The sequence below is a fragment of the Xenopus laevis genome, chromosome 7S (genome assembly GCF_017654675.1).
Source record: "Xenopus laevis strain J_2021 chromosome 7S, Xenopus_laevis_v10.1, whole genome shotgun sequence".
Lineage (NCBI taxonomy): Eukaryota > Metazoa > Chordata > Amphibia > Anura > Pipidae > Xenopus > Xenopus laevis.
Genome location: NC_054384.1, coordinates 26,293,999 through 26,310,840, shown reverse-complemented (window position 1 = coordinate 26,310,840; position 16,842 = coordinate 26,293,999). Strand labels below are relative to the sequence as shown.

At 39.3% G+C, this 16,842-nt stretch overlaps 1 protein-coding gene across 1 annotated transcript; it reads right to left on the bottom strand.

Moving 5' to 3' along the window:
• Positions 1-743: 743 nt before the first annotated feature.
• LOC121396246 (aspartate aminotransferase, cytoplasmic-like) lies at positions 744-9,573 on the bottom strand. The gene is made up of 7 exons (XM_041571025.1): positions 9,372-9,573; positions 9,125-9,248; positions 4,848-4,952; positions 4,018-4,168; positions 3,278-3,443; positions 1,652-1,794; positions 744-1,554 (listed from the first exon to the last, which is right to left on the bottom strand). Exons 2-7 carry the CDS (start codon positions 9,173-9,175, stop codon positions 1,415-1,417), a joined length of 756 nt encoding a protein of 251 aa, XP_041426959.1. The 5' UTR covers positions 9,176-9,248; positions 9,372-9,573; the 3' UTR covers positions 744-1,414.
• Positions 9,574-16,842: the final 7,269 nt, after the last annotated feature.

Sequence of the window (16,842 nt, the reverse complement as noted above, 5' to 3'; positions counted from 1 at the left end):
GATTCCTACAATGTCTCTCACATTCACACTTGTGCATTTAAACTCTAGATACATTGACAACAAACCTCTTTTACATTCACAGTCATTCTCACTTATTCATACTCATGGCCACATATCTTCACTCCAGTGCAAACACTCATTCATTGACACACACAACCTTTTCATGCTCAGTGTTTATCTGGCCAAACTCACACTGCCAACGCTGCCCTTCCAGTTGGTGACTTATTAGCCAGTGTGAGGGAATGTCTGGGACTTAATCACTAGGGGTGCCAATTTGTTACATACCTAGAAGTGATTATAATCTCCTCTTCACTGAAAAACACTGTCCTGCTCTACTATTCAAGTAAACTCTGTGCCACCATCTTGGCTTCTGTCCTCGTTCTCTTGTAGCTGCCCTGGGCCAAGTACATGCACAATAAAGTAAAACTCTAATAATTCTACTCTAGTAAGTACATGATAAAAGAGAAAACAATACATTGTAAAATGGGTAGAACCGTTTGCTCTTACATAATCACATCTGATCTTGTATATGCAAATCCATTAAACCCTGTGTTTCTTCATTTGCAATTCTGGGCCCTATGAAACAGGAGGGTGATGTAGACAAGCTGTTTGTTGACAGTGTCTTGAGATCCCCAAATAAAGATCTACTGATAGATCCCGATCCCAGGGGCACCCCCGGTATAAAACATAAGCCAAAGCAAAGTGTAGCTCCAATGCAAAATAACACACACATACAACGGCACTCAACAGAATGTGTTTATTACATTAACTGCTTTAGCATTTTCAATTTAAGACAACAGGTTTGGGTTTTCCATTACACTCATTCTTTCTATCAATATTGAATAGAATTGGAGACCTTAGTTGCAAGATCTGTATTGCACATTTTTGCATAATCTGAGAAGCTGAGAATGGGCTCACACATGTTGATTTATTTATACAGTATCTGGATATTTGCAAGTGGTATTATTCCAGTATAAGCAAATTGGGCTCTTTGTCTAGTTATTACTTGCAAGCAAATAGACTTTAGTTGGGATATATTGCCCGTCATTAAAGCTTGATGTGGGGTTTTACAGACACAAAATAAACATACATTTTTGTCCCTAAAGATTAAGGTTTTAACTAATTTGCTATATAATTACTGGGTTACATGATGATATAGAACCAAAAAATCCCTTAGATTTAGGAGGTCAAGGCATTCATTAGGAGAAATTTAAACAACTTGAGTGCAAAACAAGGTAAAAGCCCAAAGAATGACAATATCTAGCATGGAGTCCCACATGCTTTGCATTTGTAACACATCTCCCAGCAGCTTCATTTGTTCCTGTTAAAGCCATGTTAACAATGGGGACGTGGGGACACATACTACTACACATAATTACGTTGCGATTTCATCTACTGAAAGTTTGGACTTCCTTTACTGGATTTTGGTTGATGCTTCATAAATAGACTGGGCCACGTAGTCAAGGTTCTTTGTTGTCAGCCCACACATATTTATACGTCCACTGGCCATCAAGTAAATGTGCTTCTCTTTTATAAGATACTCCACTTGCTTAGCTGTGGAAACAGATACAGAATGTTGGAAAACCAAGTGCAAATATAAAGCAATATAAATGCAACAGTATTGTTACGACTCTTGTGTATGTTCACTTACGGTTAAGTCCTGTGTAGCTGAACATTCCTATCTGGTTGACAATATGGTTCCATGTCCCGGGAGTTTTAAGCGCCTCCAGTCGTGATTTCAGTTCTGCTCTCATCAACAGGACTCTCTCTGCCATGGTCTTAACATTATCTCTCCTTAATATGCACAATAGAAAGAAATGGTTTTACCTTACAGCACTGGATCATTAAGAGGACATGAATATGAACACACACATAATATATAAGGGATAATGCAAACCAATGTAAATGCACGAGGCCTGAGAGTTTTAATACAGGTTACAGAGCTCTGAGCGTACTGCTAACACCCTTATACTGTACAGTATATCATATAATTGGGCATAAGATTTGTGCATTGAAATAAGGCTGCAGGGCCCATATTCACTAGCTTTTTTCATATAAAGATATCAGAGACTGGCTATTTAGAGCAAGACTAAATCATCAGTGAACTGTATCATATTTGTCAATCGCTTGGTTGCCACTCAGCCAGTATTTTCACCAGCCAAGACTTGCACCAATATTACACATTTACCTGCAATCTACAATGTAAATTTGTAATATCCTCTCCTTAGCCTGCTCAGTTACACCCCAAATCTTCCAGAATCCCTGTTCCTATCACAGCCAGCTTATCTACTATCTTTTAGACTCCTTCCACTACCTGCCATATACCCACCTCTTATGGCCTTATCCCTTATGTCACCGCCCCCAATAAATGACATCACAGCTGGTATTATATTTTTGTTTAAAGGTGAACTATCGTGAAAATGAAAATTTAATATAAGCTACATCATACTGAAGAAACTTTCTAAATACAATCAAATATTCTGCATTGTTTCTCAAATAATAAGGTTTCTCGTCACTATCCCTCTCTCAGAATCTGTTTCTCTTCATTCTGTCTTCATGCAGCAATTGGGTGTCAGATGAATGATCCAATTTATCTTATATGGGGGCTCCTTTCCTAGCAGATGTATTAAAGCTCATTCAAATAACGGATTCCAGTACAAAATAACTGCCTTTTGCACAAATTCTGCATGTAGAGAAACATGATGTCTGGTGATTTTAATAGAGTGAGCTCTAATACATCTTCTAGGCAAAAGGAGCCCCCCTATAAGATATATTGGATCATTCATCTGACGCCCAACTCCTGAATGAAGACAGAATGAGGAGAAAAAGATGCAGAGAGAAGATTAGTGAAGATAAACTTGATTATTTCTGAAACGGTACAGAATTTTTAATTGAATGTAATGTTTCTTATTTCAGTACACTGAAGCTTATATAAACTTTTCATTTTGACAATAGTTTCCTTTTAAAGACAGCGAGCCTTGGTCCTATTCTGGGAATACTGTTGCCATGAGTGATCACTAGCTCAGTTGGAGTAAAATGCTTGGGATCATTCCCTCCTGATTTCAATGGCAATCACCTGGATTTGAGAGTCAGGAGATTGTTGCTCAGGCAAGCACAGAAGTACAAGTATTGAGTTATAACAAGACCTGGTTACAATGGAAAAAGCTCTAGGTTATAATGCAAAGCAGAAGTGGCAGCATTTGCTGTAGGTACAGCAGAAAAAAAAAGAAGTAATAGCACTGAAGTACAAGTGTTTAGTATAAGCCCATAATCTTACCATTCATCAAATAGCTCAGGAGTGTTAAGAGTGGTTGCAACAATACAAGCTCCTTGAGATGGGGGATTGGACCAGGTTGTACTAACAATTTTCTCCATCTGAGAGAGGACATGTGCAACATTATCACCGTCTTTACCTACGACAGTTAGGTTTCCTACTCTCTCATCTAATGAAGGAAAAAAAAAAAAGTAAATGTGTTATAAACAGGAGAAATAAACATATCACATAGGTTGCATTACTTCAAATGATCTATAAACTGATCCTCCCTAACAAATAGGGGCTGATTTATCTAGGGTCCAATTGAAAATTTTCAAATCTTCTTATGGTGAAAACGGTCAAGTTCAGATAGGGAGTTATTCAATGTATCATACTCCAGTCCTTCAATTAAATTTGATTTCTTATTCTCCGCCCAAGACCTTCTGAATCGCTGTTTAAGTAAATGGGAGACATCCAGGGATCAATTTGGAGTTGTTTGCAGCCTTCCCGACATTCCGAACTCAAATCGAGTTTTTTAAATAAATTTCAATTTGAATTTGGTTGAATTTCGAATTAATGAGAATTTAAGGGAATTATTAAAAACTCGCATGAATTCGAAATTCGACTTCGGCTTCATAATGAAGTGCATGCATGACACCTTGAAGGATATTTTCTTTTATCATATAAAAAAAAATTACGGGTGGGGGGTCTTCTTTTAACGAATAGCAAAGCAGCAATACTTTAAATTAAAGTGTTCCACTTACTGTACAAGCCAAAGTTCTTGGAAAATGACTGAGCACAGAACAGCTCGAAACCCTGAGACACAAAGAAGCGCACAGCCCATGCATCCTTGTCTAGGCTGCCAGAGGCAAATCCTTGGTAGGCAGAGTCAAAGAAAGGAAAGAGAGACCTCCTCTGGTGTAAAAAAAATAAAAGGGAGGAAGGAAAGAAAAAACGTTACACTTTTGCACATCAATTGCAGTGAAAATATACAGTGCCCTCTTCCCTGGATTTATAATTAGGGAATCTACACTTCATTTTTATTGTGCCAATACAGCATCTTGCATGGGACTACACTGTGCAACCACAAGTCTAAAGAAGATATTATATGGGATTGCACTGAACTCTCCACACTTGTCAAATATAACAACTCAAATAACGGATTCCAGTACAAACAAAATCACTGCCTTTTGCACAAATTGTGAATGTAGACATACAAGATTTCTATGAGCTCTATTACATCTTCCAGGCAAAAGGAGCCCCCCCTATAAGATATATTGGATCATTCATCTGACACCCAACTCCTGCATGAAGATAGAATTAGGAGAAACAGATGCTGAGAGAGGAATCCCGTTATAAAGAAAAATGGTTTATCAGCAAGTTTAGGGTAATATAAGAAAGCTTTGGGCGACTTCAGATAGCCAAATCATTGTGTATGTTTCACCAGTGGTGATTTTAGATGCTACAAGGAAATTTATCCTGGGAAACAAAATGTCCTGTGAGTCATTACCTACTGTACGGTCAGGGCAATTACTGATAATTGGATCACCGTTATCACTGGGTTTGCAAAACAGGGTGACACGCTCCTACTTACCTTCATCACATCAGCTATCTTTCTCCACTCATCGGGAGTGGGGTCTGTTCCAGTGGGATTGTGCGCACATGCATGCAACAAAAAGATAGAGAACTCGGGGGCATTCTGTTGGAAATCAGTAATATATACATGTTAAAAATGCGAACATAAAAAGGCATTTGCAGCAAATCAATTATTTGAGTTCTCTAACAAAAATCAGTACTATGCATAAATACTTCACTCTGATACATTAGTAACCAGTTTGCCTTATTTCACATATATGTTTTACACTATGGATGTCAGTAAGTATGCTGTGGGTGCCAGGTGCTGCAGCTAGGGGATGTTACAGTTGAACTCAAGGAATATGTTTAAAGGACAATTATTATACAGGTATAGGACCTTTTATCCAGAATGCTCTGGACCTGGGGCTTTCCTATAACACATCTTTGCGCAATTTGAATCTTCATACCTTAAGTCTACTAGAAAAAAGGGATGCACCGAATCAAGGATTAGGTTCGGAATTCGGCCTGTTTCAGCAGGATTCTGATTCAGCCTTTGCTGGATAGTGTAACTGCAGCTCTCACTAGATTACACAGAAGTAAGCTATTCTAAGCAGCAGAGAAACAAATCAAAGAAGGAGCTTGCTTTGGACCAAACATGGGCAGAACATAAAGAGACCGATTTATTATATTGTGAATTAAGATCTCACCACAGAAAAGCACAGTTTCTGTTGCCTATTACTAAGGGATTTTTTAAGCATATTTATGAGTGAAGAAAGTTAGAGTTCACCATTTGATAAATACACTTCTAAAACTCCCATATGAATGAATAGAAAGTGGGTGAGCTTTAATCTGCCCCTAAGTCTCTGGGACCAGAGAGTGAATCAGGGAAAGAAGTCGATTGCTTGAGCCAATTACAATAAATACAGTTATATTAACAGCCAGGGCCTCCATTAGAAATCACGGGGCCCCGTACAACAAAATATTTGGGGCCCCCTGGGCTCTGCCCACCCAGGCCCAAAGCCCCACCCCAGATCCTGCCCACTCTACATCACAGTTAAAAGACCACACAGACATCAGCGCTAAAAAAGGTAATCCCCCCCCCACACACACACAAGTTATAAAAAGCTATTGGTGACCAGGGCCCCCATATAAGTTAAAAATAAAAACATTGGCACCAGGGCCCCCCCTTACAAGTAAAACAAATTGGTTCCCCAAAGAATAAGTTTTTTTAAAAAAACATTGGTGCTATGGCCCCCCCCTACAAGTTAAAAAAATTGGGGCCCCAAAGTATATTTTTAAAAAAGACATTGGCGCCAGGGCCCCCCTTACAAGTTAAAAAAAAAATTGGAGCCCTTTGGATATTGATGGGTTTGGAGAACTATAACTCGGACATTAAGGTGCATATTTATCAAGGGTCGAATTTCAATTTTGAAAAGCTTCGAAATTCGAATTGAAAAAGACCAACCGAAATTAAGTCGAAGTTTTTTTTGGCTGAATAGGTCTGTATTCGGCCAAATTCGAATCGTACGAATAGAAGTAATAGCACATTCGATCGAATTTGAGTAAAAAAAAAACTTTTTCAAAGTCCACCAATTGACTCCAAATAGGTTCTAGGAGGTCCCCAGTAGGCTATTTTTGAATGGTCGAAGTTGAATTTTTAAAGAGACAGTACATGATAAATTTCGACATTCCAATTTTCACATTTTTTTCGAATTCAAATCAAATTGGACTATTCCCTAGTCAAAGTATACAAAAAATAGCTTGAAATTCGAATTTATTGAATTTCGAAAATTCACCTGGACCTTTGATAAATCTGCCCCAAAGACTAAATTCCAGATTGGTGAGTGGGAAGATCATACAGAGACAATTCATCTTAAAAGAAAATTGATTAGATTTTGATTACTGCTGTTTGATATAATTTACCATTATTTTTATAAATTGGTATTGATTGATTGGGGTCCTGGCGGGCCAGGTTTTCATTTAGTTTAAGAATTTTTAAAGGCTAATAAAATGACTGTGTATTACTTATACTGGAATCATGGCTATAAACCTGTGGGCAAAGCAAGGAGTGCTATGCAGGGATGCTCGGACTTGTATTGTTACGAGCAGCCGGTTGAACTTGCCCATTCTGCAGAGCATTCTCGCCCTCTTGTTCCTTTGCATTGCCCTGTGCCGGCTCGCTCCATGGCTGGGCGCTTCTGTTGTTGGCCTGCAGGCGGCAGCACATTGTGCATAAGCTGCGTTGGTGAATAGCGAGGTGCGGCTAAACGCTAGCATGGCGTACTCTGGCAGCTGGGCTGGGAGACGCAGAGACCGCAGCGGGGAGGACTATGCAAGAAGTAAAGTAAACAGAGAGTGGCCGTAGCCCTGACCCTACTCACATTTGTATTAGGAGCACCGAAGCGTCCCTGCCCTGTTTGAGCCACCGGAGCAGCGCTGCACAGCATGTCCCGGGACTATTCTCCGTATCATCCTCAGAGCGCTATGCCTGGGCTTTCCGTCACGACCATTGTCGAGTGGCAAAGGATGCTGGGGCTGCTACAGCTGTACCATTCGATGCTGTCAAGGGGGGCCCGGCTCTTTCAAAAGTTCAGCACTGCCGGGCCCCCCTTCAGGCCAGGGCCCGGTACACTTGTACCCCCTGTCCCCCCCCGATGGCAGCCCTGCTCACAGCCAATGTTCCCTCTGATTTCCTGTTGGCTATTTTCACAGAAATGATCTTTAGAGCAAAATTTTAGAAAAGCTGTATGTGTAAATAAGTACTATGTTATGTATTTCCATGCAAAATTCTTTTTGCATACACCAATAAAAAAGTAGCCTGGATGGCGTGGTGTTCAGACAAATGCTCAATCAGACTAGGCTTCAAAAACACGGATTATATAATTCTGTTCCAAACGTCCCCCTAAATATGTTATCGCTATATAAAAGTGCTAGGGGCTAGTGATGTGTGGATCAGGGTTTCCCTGACCCGACCCTAACCCGCCCTGCTAATACCCGCGCCCACCCGCACCGCTTTTGGGGGACCTTATTTACAACTGCGCTGCCCCGCCGATGTCGTCGCAATGACGTCACAAAGGGGGCGGGGCGAGCAGACGCGACACTATATTTGAAGGTGGCTGCGGGGAGAGCAGGAGAAGAGCTCAACCCGCACCCGCGAGGAGCACAGCGAGGTCCCGCGGGTATCGGGTCGGCCCGCACATCACTTCTAGGGGCTACAATAACCCATGCAATCTGGCTTGAAAGATACAATGTATTATTCTGGATAAATGTGGCTTGGTTGCAAAAATAAAGTTGTGCATGAGACTGCGGCTTTAAGAGTTAACTTACAGAAAAGAAAAGAATGCCGATATATCAGAACCAAGGAGATATATACACTTTAAAGGTCTTATAGCAACTAATGGAACATAAAAACTCTACAATGATGAAGGGAAAGGAATCTAGACATCCACTTAAAGGGGTTTTTCACCTTCCAAACACTTTTTTCAATTCAGATGTTTTTAGATTGTTCCCCAGAAATAAAGACTTTTTTCATTAATACTGTTTCAAATTACTTTCCATTATTTATTTTTTACTGTTTTTCCAAAACTTAAGTGTAAAGTTAAACGTTTGAGTCTGGCAGCTCAGTAATTCAGGTGCAGACTCTGAACTGTTACAATTTTGCAACATTTAGTTGATACATTTCTCAGTATTGGAGTATTAGCAACTATTGTATCAACTATTGTATCAATTCTAACAGCTGCCTGTAATGAAACTCAGGGATTCTGCTCAGCAGGGACAAAGATAAGAAATGTATCAACTAAATGTATCCATTTAGAACAGTTTACAGAGTCGGCGACCCCCCCTCCCAGAGCTACTTCAGAAAGTGAAAAATTACACTTTACACTTCAATATTAAAAAAAACGTCACACGTAGAAAATAGAAAGTCATTGGAAAAAGTTTCATTTCTGGTGATCTATCTGAAAACAGATAGTTGTTTTTAAGCCAGTATTTAACCGCAACAAATTCACACTGATATTTTCTAAAGACGTCCAACAAATGTAATAAAAGTTACTAAGTTTGACCAGTAGCAGTAACCCATAACAACCAATAGGATGTATTCTTTTGAACAGGTGACCAGTAAAGCCAACCTGCTGATTGGTTGCTATGGGTTACTGCTCCAGGGTAAACTCGGCACCTATTATGAAATATCCTCCTTTGTAGAGAGTGGTGACCCAGTCTTGTACAGATAAATACTCACTTACTTGGAATCAAGACTAACACTGTAAGCACTAAAGTGCCCAGAACCAGTGATTTTACCCCATGAAGGAGAAGAAATATAGATGGGAGTAGCAGTGTTGTTGTTTCCATTGTACCAGCGCCTCAGAAATTCTGCTCCAATGCGCAGTGCTCCAGTTCCACCCAAAGATTGCACACCACCTACCTTGAAAAATACAGTAAAATGTCCATCATAATACTTATACACACACATTGGAAACACATGTTTCTCTCTTCAGAAACGAATAGCTTGCAAAACTTGTGTTTACATGTACATATTCAAACCTACCCGATCCTCTGTGCTGCAATGGTTTCTTCCAGCCTGTGCCCAGGTGATGATGTCATGAAGTGAGGGCATGAGACCTCAACCGTTGGAAAGTGACCGTTGGTGAGGAGACTTTGAGAGAGAGAGAGAGAGGAGAGGAGAGAGATTTGTGCAATTTGAGAGAGAAAATGAAGCGGATTTATCCAAATTTCGGCGTTTCGGACCCTGGACAACCACAGAAGAAAGGAAGAAGAACAGGAAGCGAAGAGAATGAAGATGGAAAGAAGAAGAGAGCGAGGAGTTTGGAGGAGCAGAGGTTACCAGATGAGAGCTGCAGGGAGGAGAAACGGAGAAGGGAGGAGATTGATGAAGGTAAAGGAAAACATTGTTTTTGGGAAATGGGGAGGCCCACATGATTGCCAGCTGCCTATAATTTATTGGGACAATCATGTTTAGAGCTTAGCTACTAACATAGTTGCTAAATTGCACAAGTGGAGTTGTCAATGGCAACTTATCATGAAGAAGCTTGAAACAGTATATTTCAACATGAAATGACTAGAATGATCTGATTGGCTGCTTGGGGTAATTGCACTGGTGCAATTAACACTTCTCCCCATATGTAATAAAAGGCACCAAGTTTGCCCATGAGCACTAACCAATATCAGTCAAGCAGTCTGTAAACAGGTGACCAGTAAATGCTACCTGCTGATTGCTTGCTATAGGTTCTTAGACCTGTGCCAATTGAAATTTATAATCCCATATGTTTATGTATCAGCCCCCAAACCAAAAGGGGTCTGTCTGTGCCTATACGATATTTAAATTGACTACATATTTCACTAAATTGCAAAAAGGAGCAGCCTACATGATTTCCAACTGCCAAAAATTTACCAGTACAATTGCTGTTTAGGACTTTATCATTATCATTTTATTATTTTAGTATTTTTTCTACTTTCCTTCCTTAGTAACGCTATTGTTTATGTATAGTTTCATATCAGTCGGGTGCTGTTACCATATACAAGCCATGGGCCATAGTTTGCCATGTATTTTGAAAATCGTCTTTTGGGCTCATTTGGGGTTGGATCTTTACACATCAGAAATTTATAAATGTAACATTATGCACTAGGAACACTAGATGCTGTCACAGTTTATAATGCTGTCAGGCAGATTTAGAAAGCTTATTTTGTCTTAAAATTAATAGTTTTCTTAGGTAAATTAAAAGTTTCTTCTACAAAATGGGTCTATATTGTAAAAGCTCAAAATATTAAAATGTACATGTTTTGGGGGAATCAGCTAGCGCTCAAAGGGTTAAGCACTACATGGAAATGCCTTCCATAATGCTAAGGTTCTTTTATTCTATTAAAGGAACAGACACATTTTAAGGTGTTTTAAGTGTATGGTAGAATATTATACATAAATAATGCAACCGTGTCTAAAGAATCATAGTAATACTATATTTACTATAGATGATTACATGTGCTATAAATAACATCTCTTTTTGTCACCAGGAGGAACTGACAACGTGAGACCAGCTCAGTCTTCAAGGCTTGACCCGCTCAGTGCCTCCAGCTACGACTTCTTCTCTGTGTTGGGAACAGGAGGATTTGGCAAAGTGAGTGACTGGTTTCCATTTGTAAGTTCTAAATCCTAAATGCGGGAGGAAGACATAGGAATGAGTGTTCTGTGGACTATTTCGAATAATGAGACAGATTCATTCTGGTGAAGAAAAAGTTATTTTGTGTTTTATCACATGAAAACTTATAGGTGAGATTCAATTAGAGTTTTGTACCATAGCATTCATGTTATAAACAGTTACATACGTTTTTCTGAATTTAATCGCATCTCAAATTGAATTTTTACACAATAAACCTTTTTCTTGCTAAATTGAATCTGGTGTAATGTACAAAAGAAATAAAATGCAAAACGGAATAATATTTCCACCAATATATCAATGTGGGAGCACAGGCGGCGCTGTATTTATAAGGGGGCACAGGCAGTGCTGTAATTATAAGGGGGCACAGGCGGTGCTGTATTTATAAGGGAGCACAGGCAGGGCTGTAATTATAAGGGGGCACAGGCGGCGCTGTATTTATAAGGGGGCACAGGCAGTGCTGTAATTATAAGGGGGCACAGGCGGTGCTGTATTTATAAGGGAGCACAGGCAGGGCTGTAATTATAAGGGGGCACAGGCGGTGCTGTAATTATAAGGGGGCAGAGGCGGTGCTGTATTTAATCTTAGAGCTCTAAATTCAGTATTGATTAACTCTTTTCTTGCCTTTTTTAGGTAATACTGGCCAAGATAAAAGACAGGAAGCCATATGTTGCTCTAAAATACATCAAAAAATCAGAGACAGAATACGAGAGCATTGTGACCGAGGCACAAGTCCTAAAGATCTCAAGGGACTGTGAATTCCTTTGCGGAGGCTATGCCGCTTTTCAAACCCAGGTACAACATTGACTCAGTATTACCATTTAGTCCCATAGATGTAGGGACAGATTGGTCTGCCAGACTAGAAGAGGATCTCCTGGTTAGTCCCAGCCAGGTTACCCATCAACTACCTACAATATTAATAAACTGATGCAATATATTCATATTGGATATTTAATTCACTTTGTGTAACATGTACAGCAATGTTTTTTTACTGATAAAACCCAGTGGACTCCTTGTCCAATTCTATTTACATAGTTACATAGTTAAATCGGGTTGAAAAAATACAAAGTCCATCAAGTTTTACCCCTCCAAATGAAAACCCAGCATCTATACACACACCCCTCCCTACTTTCACATAAATTATATATACCCATATCTATACTAACTATAGAGTTTAGTATCACAATAGCCTTTGATATTATATCTATCCAAATCATCCAAGCCACTCTTAAAGGCATTAACTGAATCAGCCATCACAACATCACCCGGCAGTGCATTCCACAACCTCACTGTAAAGAACCATCTACATTTCTTCAAATGAAAGTTCTTTTCTTCTAGTCTGAAGGGGAGGCCTCTGGTACGGTGATCCTCTTTATAGGTAAAAAGGTCCCCTGCTATTTGTCTATAATGTCCTCTAATGTACTTGTAAAGTGTAATCATGTCCCCTCACAAGCACCTTTTTTCCAGAGAAAACAACCCCAACCGTGACAGCCTACCTTCATAATTTAAGTCTTTCACACCTCTAACCAGTTTAGTTGCACTTAGTTTCTGCACTCTCTCCAGCTCATTTATGTCCCTCTTAAGGACTGGAGTCCAAAACTGCACTGCATACTCCAGATGAGGCCTTACCAGGGACCTATAAATAGGCATAATTATGTTTTCATCACTTGAGTTAATGCCCTTTTTTATGCAAGACAGAACTTTATTTGCTTCAGTAGCCACAGGATGACACTGCCCAGAATTAGACAACTTGTTATCTACAAAAACCCCAAGATCCTTCTCATTTAAGAAAACTCCCAACACACAGCCATTTAGTGTATAACTTGCATTTATATTATTTTTGCCAAAGTACATAATCTTGCATTTATCAACATTGAACCTCATTTTCCAGTTTGCTGCCCAGTTTCCCAGCTTAGACAAATCACTCTGCAAAGTGTCAGCATCCTGCATGGAACCTATAGTTCTGCACAATTTAGTATCATCTGCAAAAATAGAAACAGTACTTTCAATGCCCACCTCCAGGACATTAATAAACAAGTTGAAAAGCAAGGGACCTAGTACAGAGCCCTGCGTTACTCAACTAACAACACTAGTCCAATTAGAAAATGTGCCATTTACCACTACTTTTTGTAGTCTATCTTTTTAGCCAGTTCTCTATCCAGGTACAAATACTATGCTCCAGGCCAACATTCCTTAATTTAACCAGTAACCTTCTGTGTGGCACTGTATCAAATGCTTTAGCAAAGCCTAAGTAGATCACATCCACTGCCATCCCAGAATCGAGGTCCCTACTTACCTTCTTAATTGGTTTTATATGTATGTGTACCAACTTGTATGTGTTATTTGTTTGTGTAACCAGCGGCATGCCTTTTTCGTAATGGAGTTCCTGAGCGGGGGAAGCCTGGAAGACCAGTTGGAAAAACAAGGCAGCCTAGACATGGACAGAGTCCTGTAAGTAGCACATGTGGTAAATTGTAATAGTATAATATCACTAAGAAATAGTTGTTTTTATACCAATTAAACATATGGGAGGAAATTAATAAATGGCCTAAAGTTTGCAACTTGGCTAATAGCTATTAAACAGACAGCACTTTTTTATTACAGCACCCCATATATTTGCTCCTTTTTCATTCCATAAAGCACATTTAGCAAATGTAATAGTCAATTATTTTTCATTTTCTGAAATGAAATAAATGAATGGGAACATATTATAGACTAATCGTTATGGATTTAACCATTATTTCTTTGTTTAAAAGGTTCTATTCAGCAGAGATGGTCTGTGGCCTGCAATTCCTGCACAGCAAGGGGATCATCCATCGGTCAGTATAGATTTCTTCATCTCTGTAACTTTCTACAGCAGAGGCCACACACAGGTTGCTCTGCAGATCATCAGCCCTTGTCTTCTTCTGTGTAACTCCTTTATTCTCTGTATTACAGAGACATCAAACCGTGTAACATCTTATTGGATCACCAAGGCCATGTTAGGATCTCAGACTTCGGCCTTGCTGTACAAAACATGTTCGAAGGTGATACCATCACGGACCGGGTCGGAACTATGGAATACATGGCCCCGGAGGTAAGACATGGAATTACAGTATATTTACAGTAGAAACTGAGTTAAAACAAGAAGTAAAGGAGAATATGGCAAGGACAAAAAAAACTATTTCTAGCTGATGTTTTATATACATAAATGTTATACAAATAGGCAACTTTGGCTTTATCTAGATTGTTTTTTTTTTTATCTCTGAATATATCTGCATGTCTGTATTTACGGCTTTTCACAGGCTAATAAATTAGAAAGCATAAATAGCACATCAAAACACCAACCCTTATGTGTCATAAAAGGCAGAACAATTGACTGGAGTAGTAACCCACTGCAGCCAAAAAAGACGTTTGCTTTTAAACAGGTGACCAGCAAATATTTCAAGCTGATTGGTTGATATTGGCGACTAGACTAGCAAAAACTTTTTTTTTTTCATATATTACATTACTTACATGATAAATGATATTACTTGCTTAGTTTATGCCACCCATGTTTTGCCAGGCATCATCCATACTGTGTGTGATAGGTTGTTTAATGTGATGGACAGCTAAATCTATTGAATTCTGTTGTTAACATAATCCCAGTAAACATACACAGAGGATGCCATGCTGCTCCTAAGCTATAACTCTCCTTTCTTTTCAAGATCCTGCAGAAAAAACCATACAATGCAGCAGTCGACTGGTGGTCCTTTGGCATTACCATCTGTGATATGGCCACTGGAGAGATCCCATTTAACAACAACATTGATTCCACCATCAACGATGAGCCTGAAATACCCAACTGGCTGGATGATGATCTAATAGATCTGCTGAAAAAGGTGGGTAGTAGTAACAGAGGGAGAGAGGTACAGTATTTAACAAAAATGTATTTATGCCCCATTTCCATAGCATTGCCTTAGTTAAAACATTGTATCACCTTTGCATTCTTATAGGGTAATACAACAACTTGAATGAGCTACAAGAGTTTTATGTCACATTCTGAAACCACACGTTCTATAATGTATCATAAAAACCTGTCCTGGACTGAATGACTGTTGTCAATTTAATTCCAACTAACCTACTAGCAATTTGAATAATTAACTTGCAAACCTATCAATCATATGCAGTGATTTCATTGATGGGTATTTTAGTGAGTATAAAATCTGTGGTATTAAAATAATTGCCCTTTGAACTTTTAGCTCCTTAAAAAGAAGCCGAGGCGACGGCTCGGGGCCAGAGGAGACATCAGGTGCCACCCGTTCTTTGAGCCCATCGACTGGGTGGTGCTGGAAGAGGAAGGAGCAGAGCCCCCTTTCCAGCCAGGCACAGTAAGTACATGATTTGTGACAGATGAATGTGAAAGCAGTGGGTTCATTTCTGGAAGTCATTTAAACATTAAACACATAAGTCACCATATTCACACAGACATGAATATCTATACACATAAGGAAGATGTCTCTGCAAAAACATCACTATTGCACTGCTATTTTTAAAGGCTCGATGTTTTTATTGTAATCTTTATTGTACAATGATATGAAATACATGGCAGAGACACAGAGAAACTGCTATTTTTATAACCAAAAAAAAAAATCTAAAAAAAATCTAAAAGCAAATACAGAGATTGTTTTCTTGCTCATAACATGTTTTGTAACATCTGAACTAAAATTATTTTTACCTTTTACACAGCCGTCAGCAAAGCTTTTCAGCCCATACGATGGGAATCTGTCGTTCCTCGAGTCCCAGGAGAATGAAGCCACATCAACGGACAATAATATCGTCTCTGGCCTTTCATTCATAAATTCCTCCTGGCTGGAGTAAGTATGTATGAGAGTGAGTAATCCAGCCAGTCATAATAACATGCTGTTCCATCTAGAATAGGCATATAAGATCAGAGGATAGTGGGCATATCTGAAGGCTTCAAGATCAGCTCCACCTGCTGCACAAAAGCCGTTCCATCTTCTGCATTTCCCGGGCACACGATCAGCTCCATCTTCACTCTAAGTCACCATCCTTCAGAGATTCCATGGTAAAATCAGGTTTTGGAATCCTGGAGTGGCTCATCTGGTAAGTAATAAGGTGGGTATCTATATGTGTGTGAATGTGTGAGTGAACGTGAGATATGAAAGGATAAGGGTGTAACAGAAGGCAAACAGAGTCTAAGATCACAGCCTGTTTGTCTTCCTGCACATCATGTCTATAGACCCCAATACCCTGTTAGTTTTGTATATATTTCTGTAGTTCTCAAATTTGTGTAGAAATTAATGGCAAGGGTTTTTTCCCTATCTGAAGTAAGATGGGGTTTTTTTTACCTTGTCCTGTTAAGTTGTTAAACGAGCAAAGGGTGGGACGTCATAGACACGTGCAGTTAAAACCTCGTTTGTTGTCTTTGTTTGTCACGTTTGTCCTGTTGTGTGAGGCGTTACACCCGGCGTGCCGGTAACAAGGTTGAAGCCTTGGCGTGGCGTTACTGCTCACATGTATAAACATGTGCTAATTCAACCAGTGCAGTGTGACTGTGATGTGTTGTTTATTGACAGGAATTTAGTCTTTTTTGTTGAATACTACATTTATCTAGGTCTACATTGTGTCTCAGATTTAATATTGAGCTTTTAACATTCATTTAAAGGAATTCATCAAATGTCAGTAGATGTAGTTATATTCTGGTACAATTGCAGTTGGTCATCATTTTTATTGTTTTAGACTCAAACACTCTTTAAGGCAATTTATTGAATCTGACTACTAATGCAAGGCAATACCAAAATCTATACACCTCTTCACAAATGTATAGGTAGATTTTGGCCTGTGTGACTTTACACAGGTGGCTGT

What these genes read in the sequence shown, in the direction of transcription:
- LOC121396246 (XM_041571025.1), bottom strand. Translation starts at nt 9,175, where the DNA reads ATGGAAACAACAACACTGCTACTCCCATCTATATTTCTTCTCCTTCAT. An exon ending in CAAGAACTTTGGCTTGTACA is followed by an intron (nt 3,444 to 4,017) that starts GTAAGTGGAACA and finishes TTCCTTCATTAG; the next exon opens with ATGAGAGAGTAGGAAACCTA. An exon ending in CAGCTACACAGGACTTAACC is followed by an intron (nt 1,555 to 1,651) that starts GTAAGTGAACAT and finishes CTGTTTCCACAG; the next exon opens with CTAAGCAAGTGGAGTATCTT.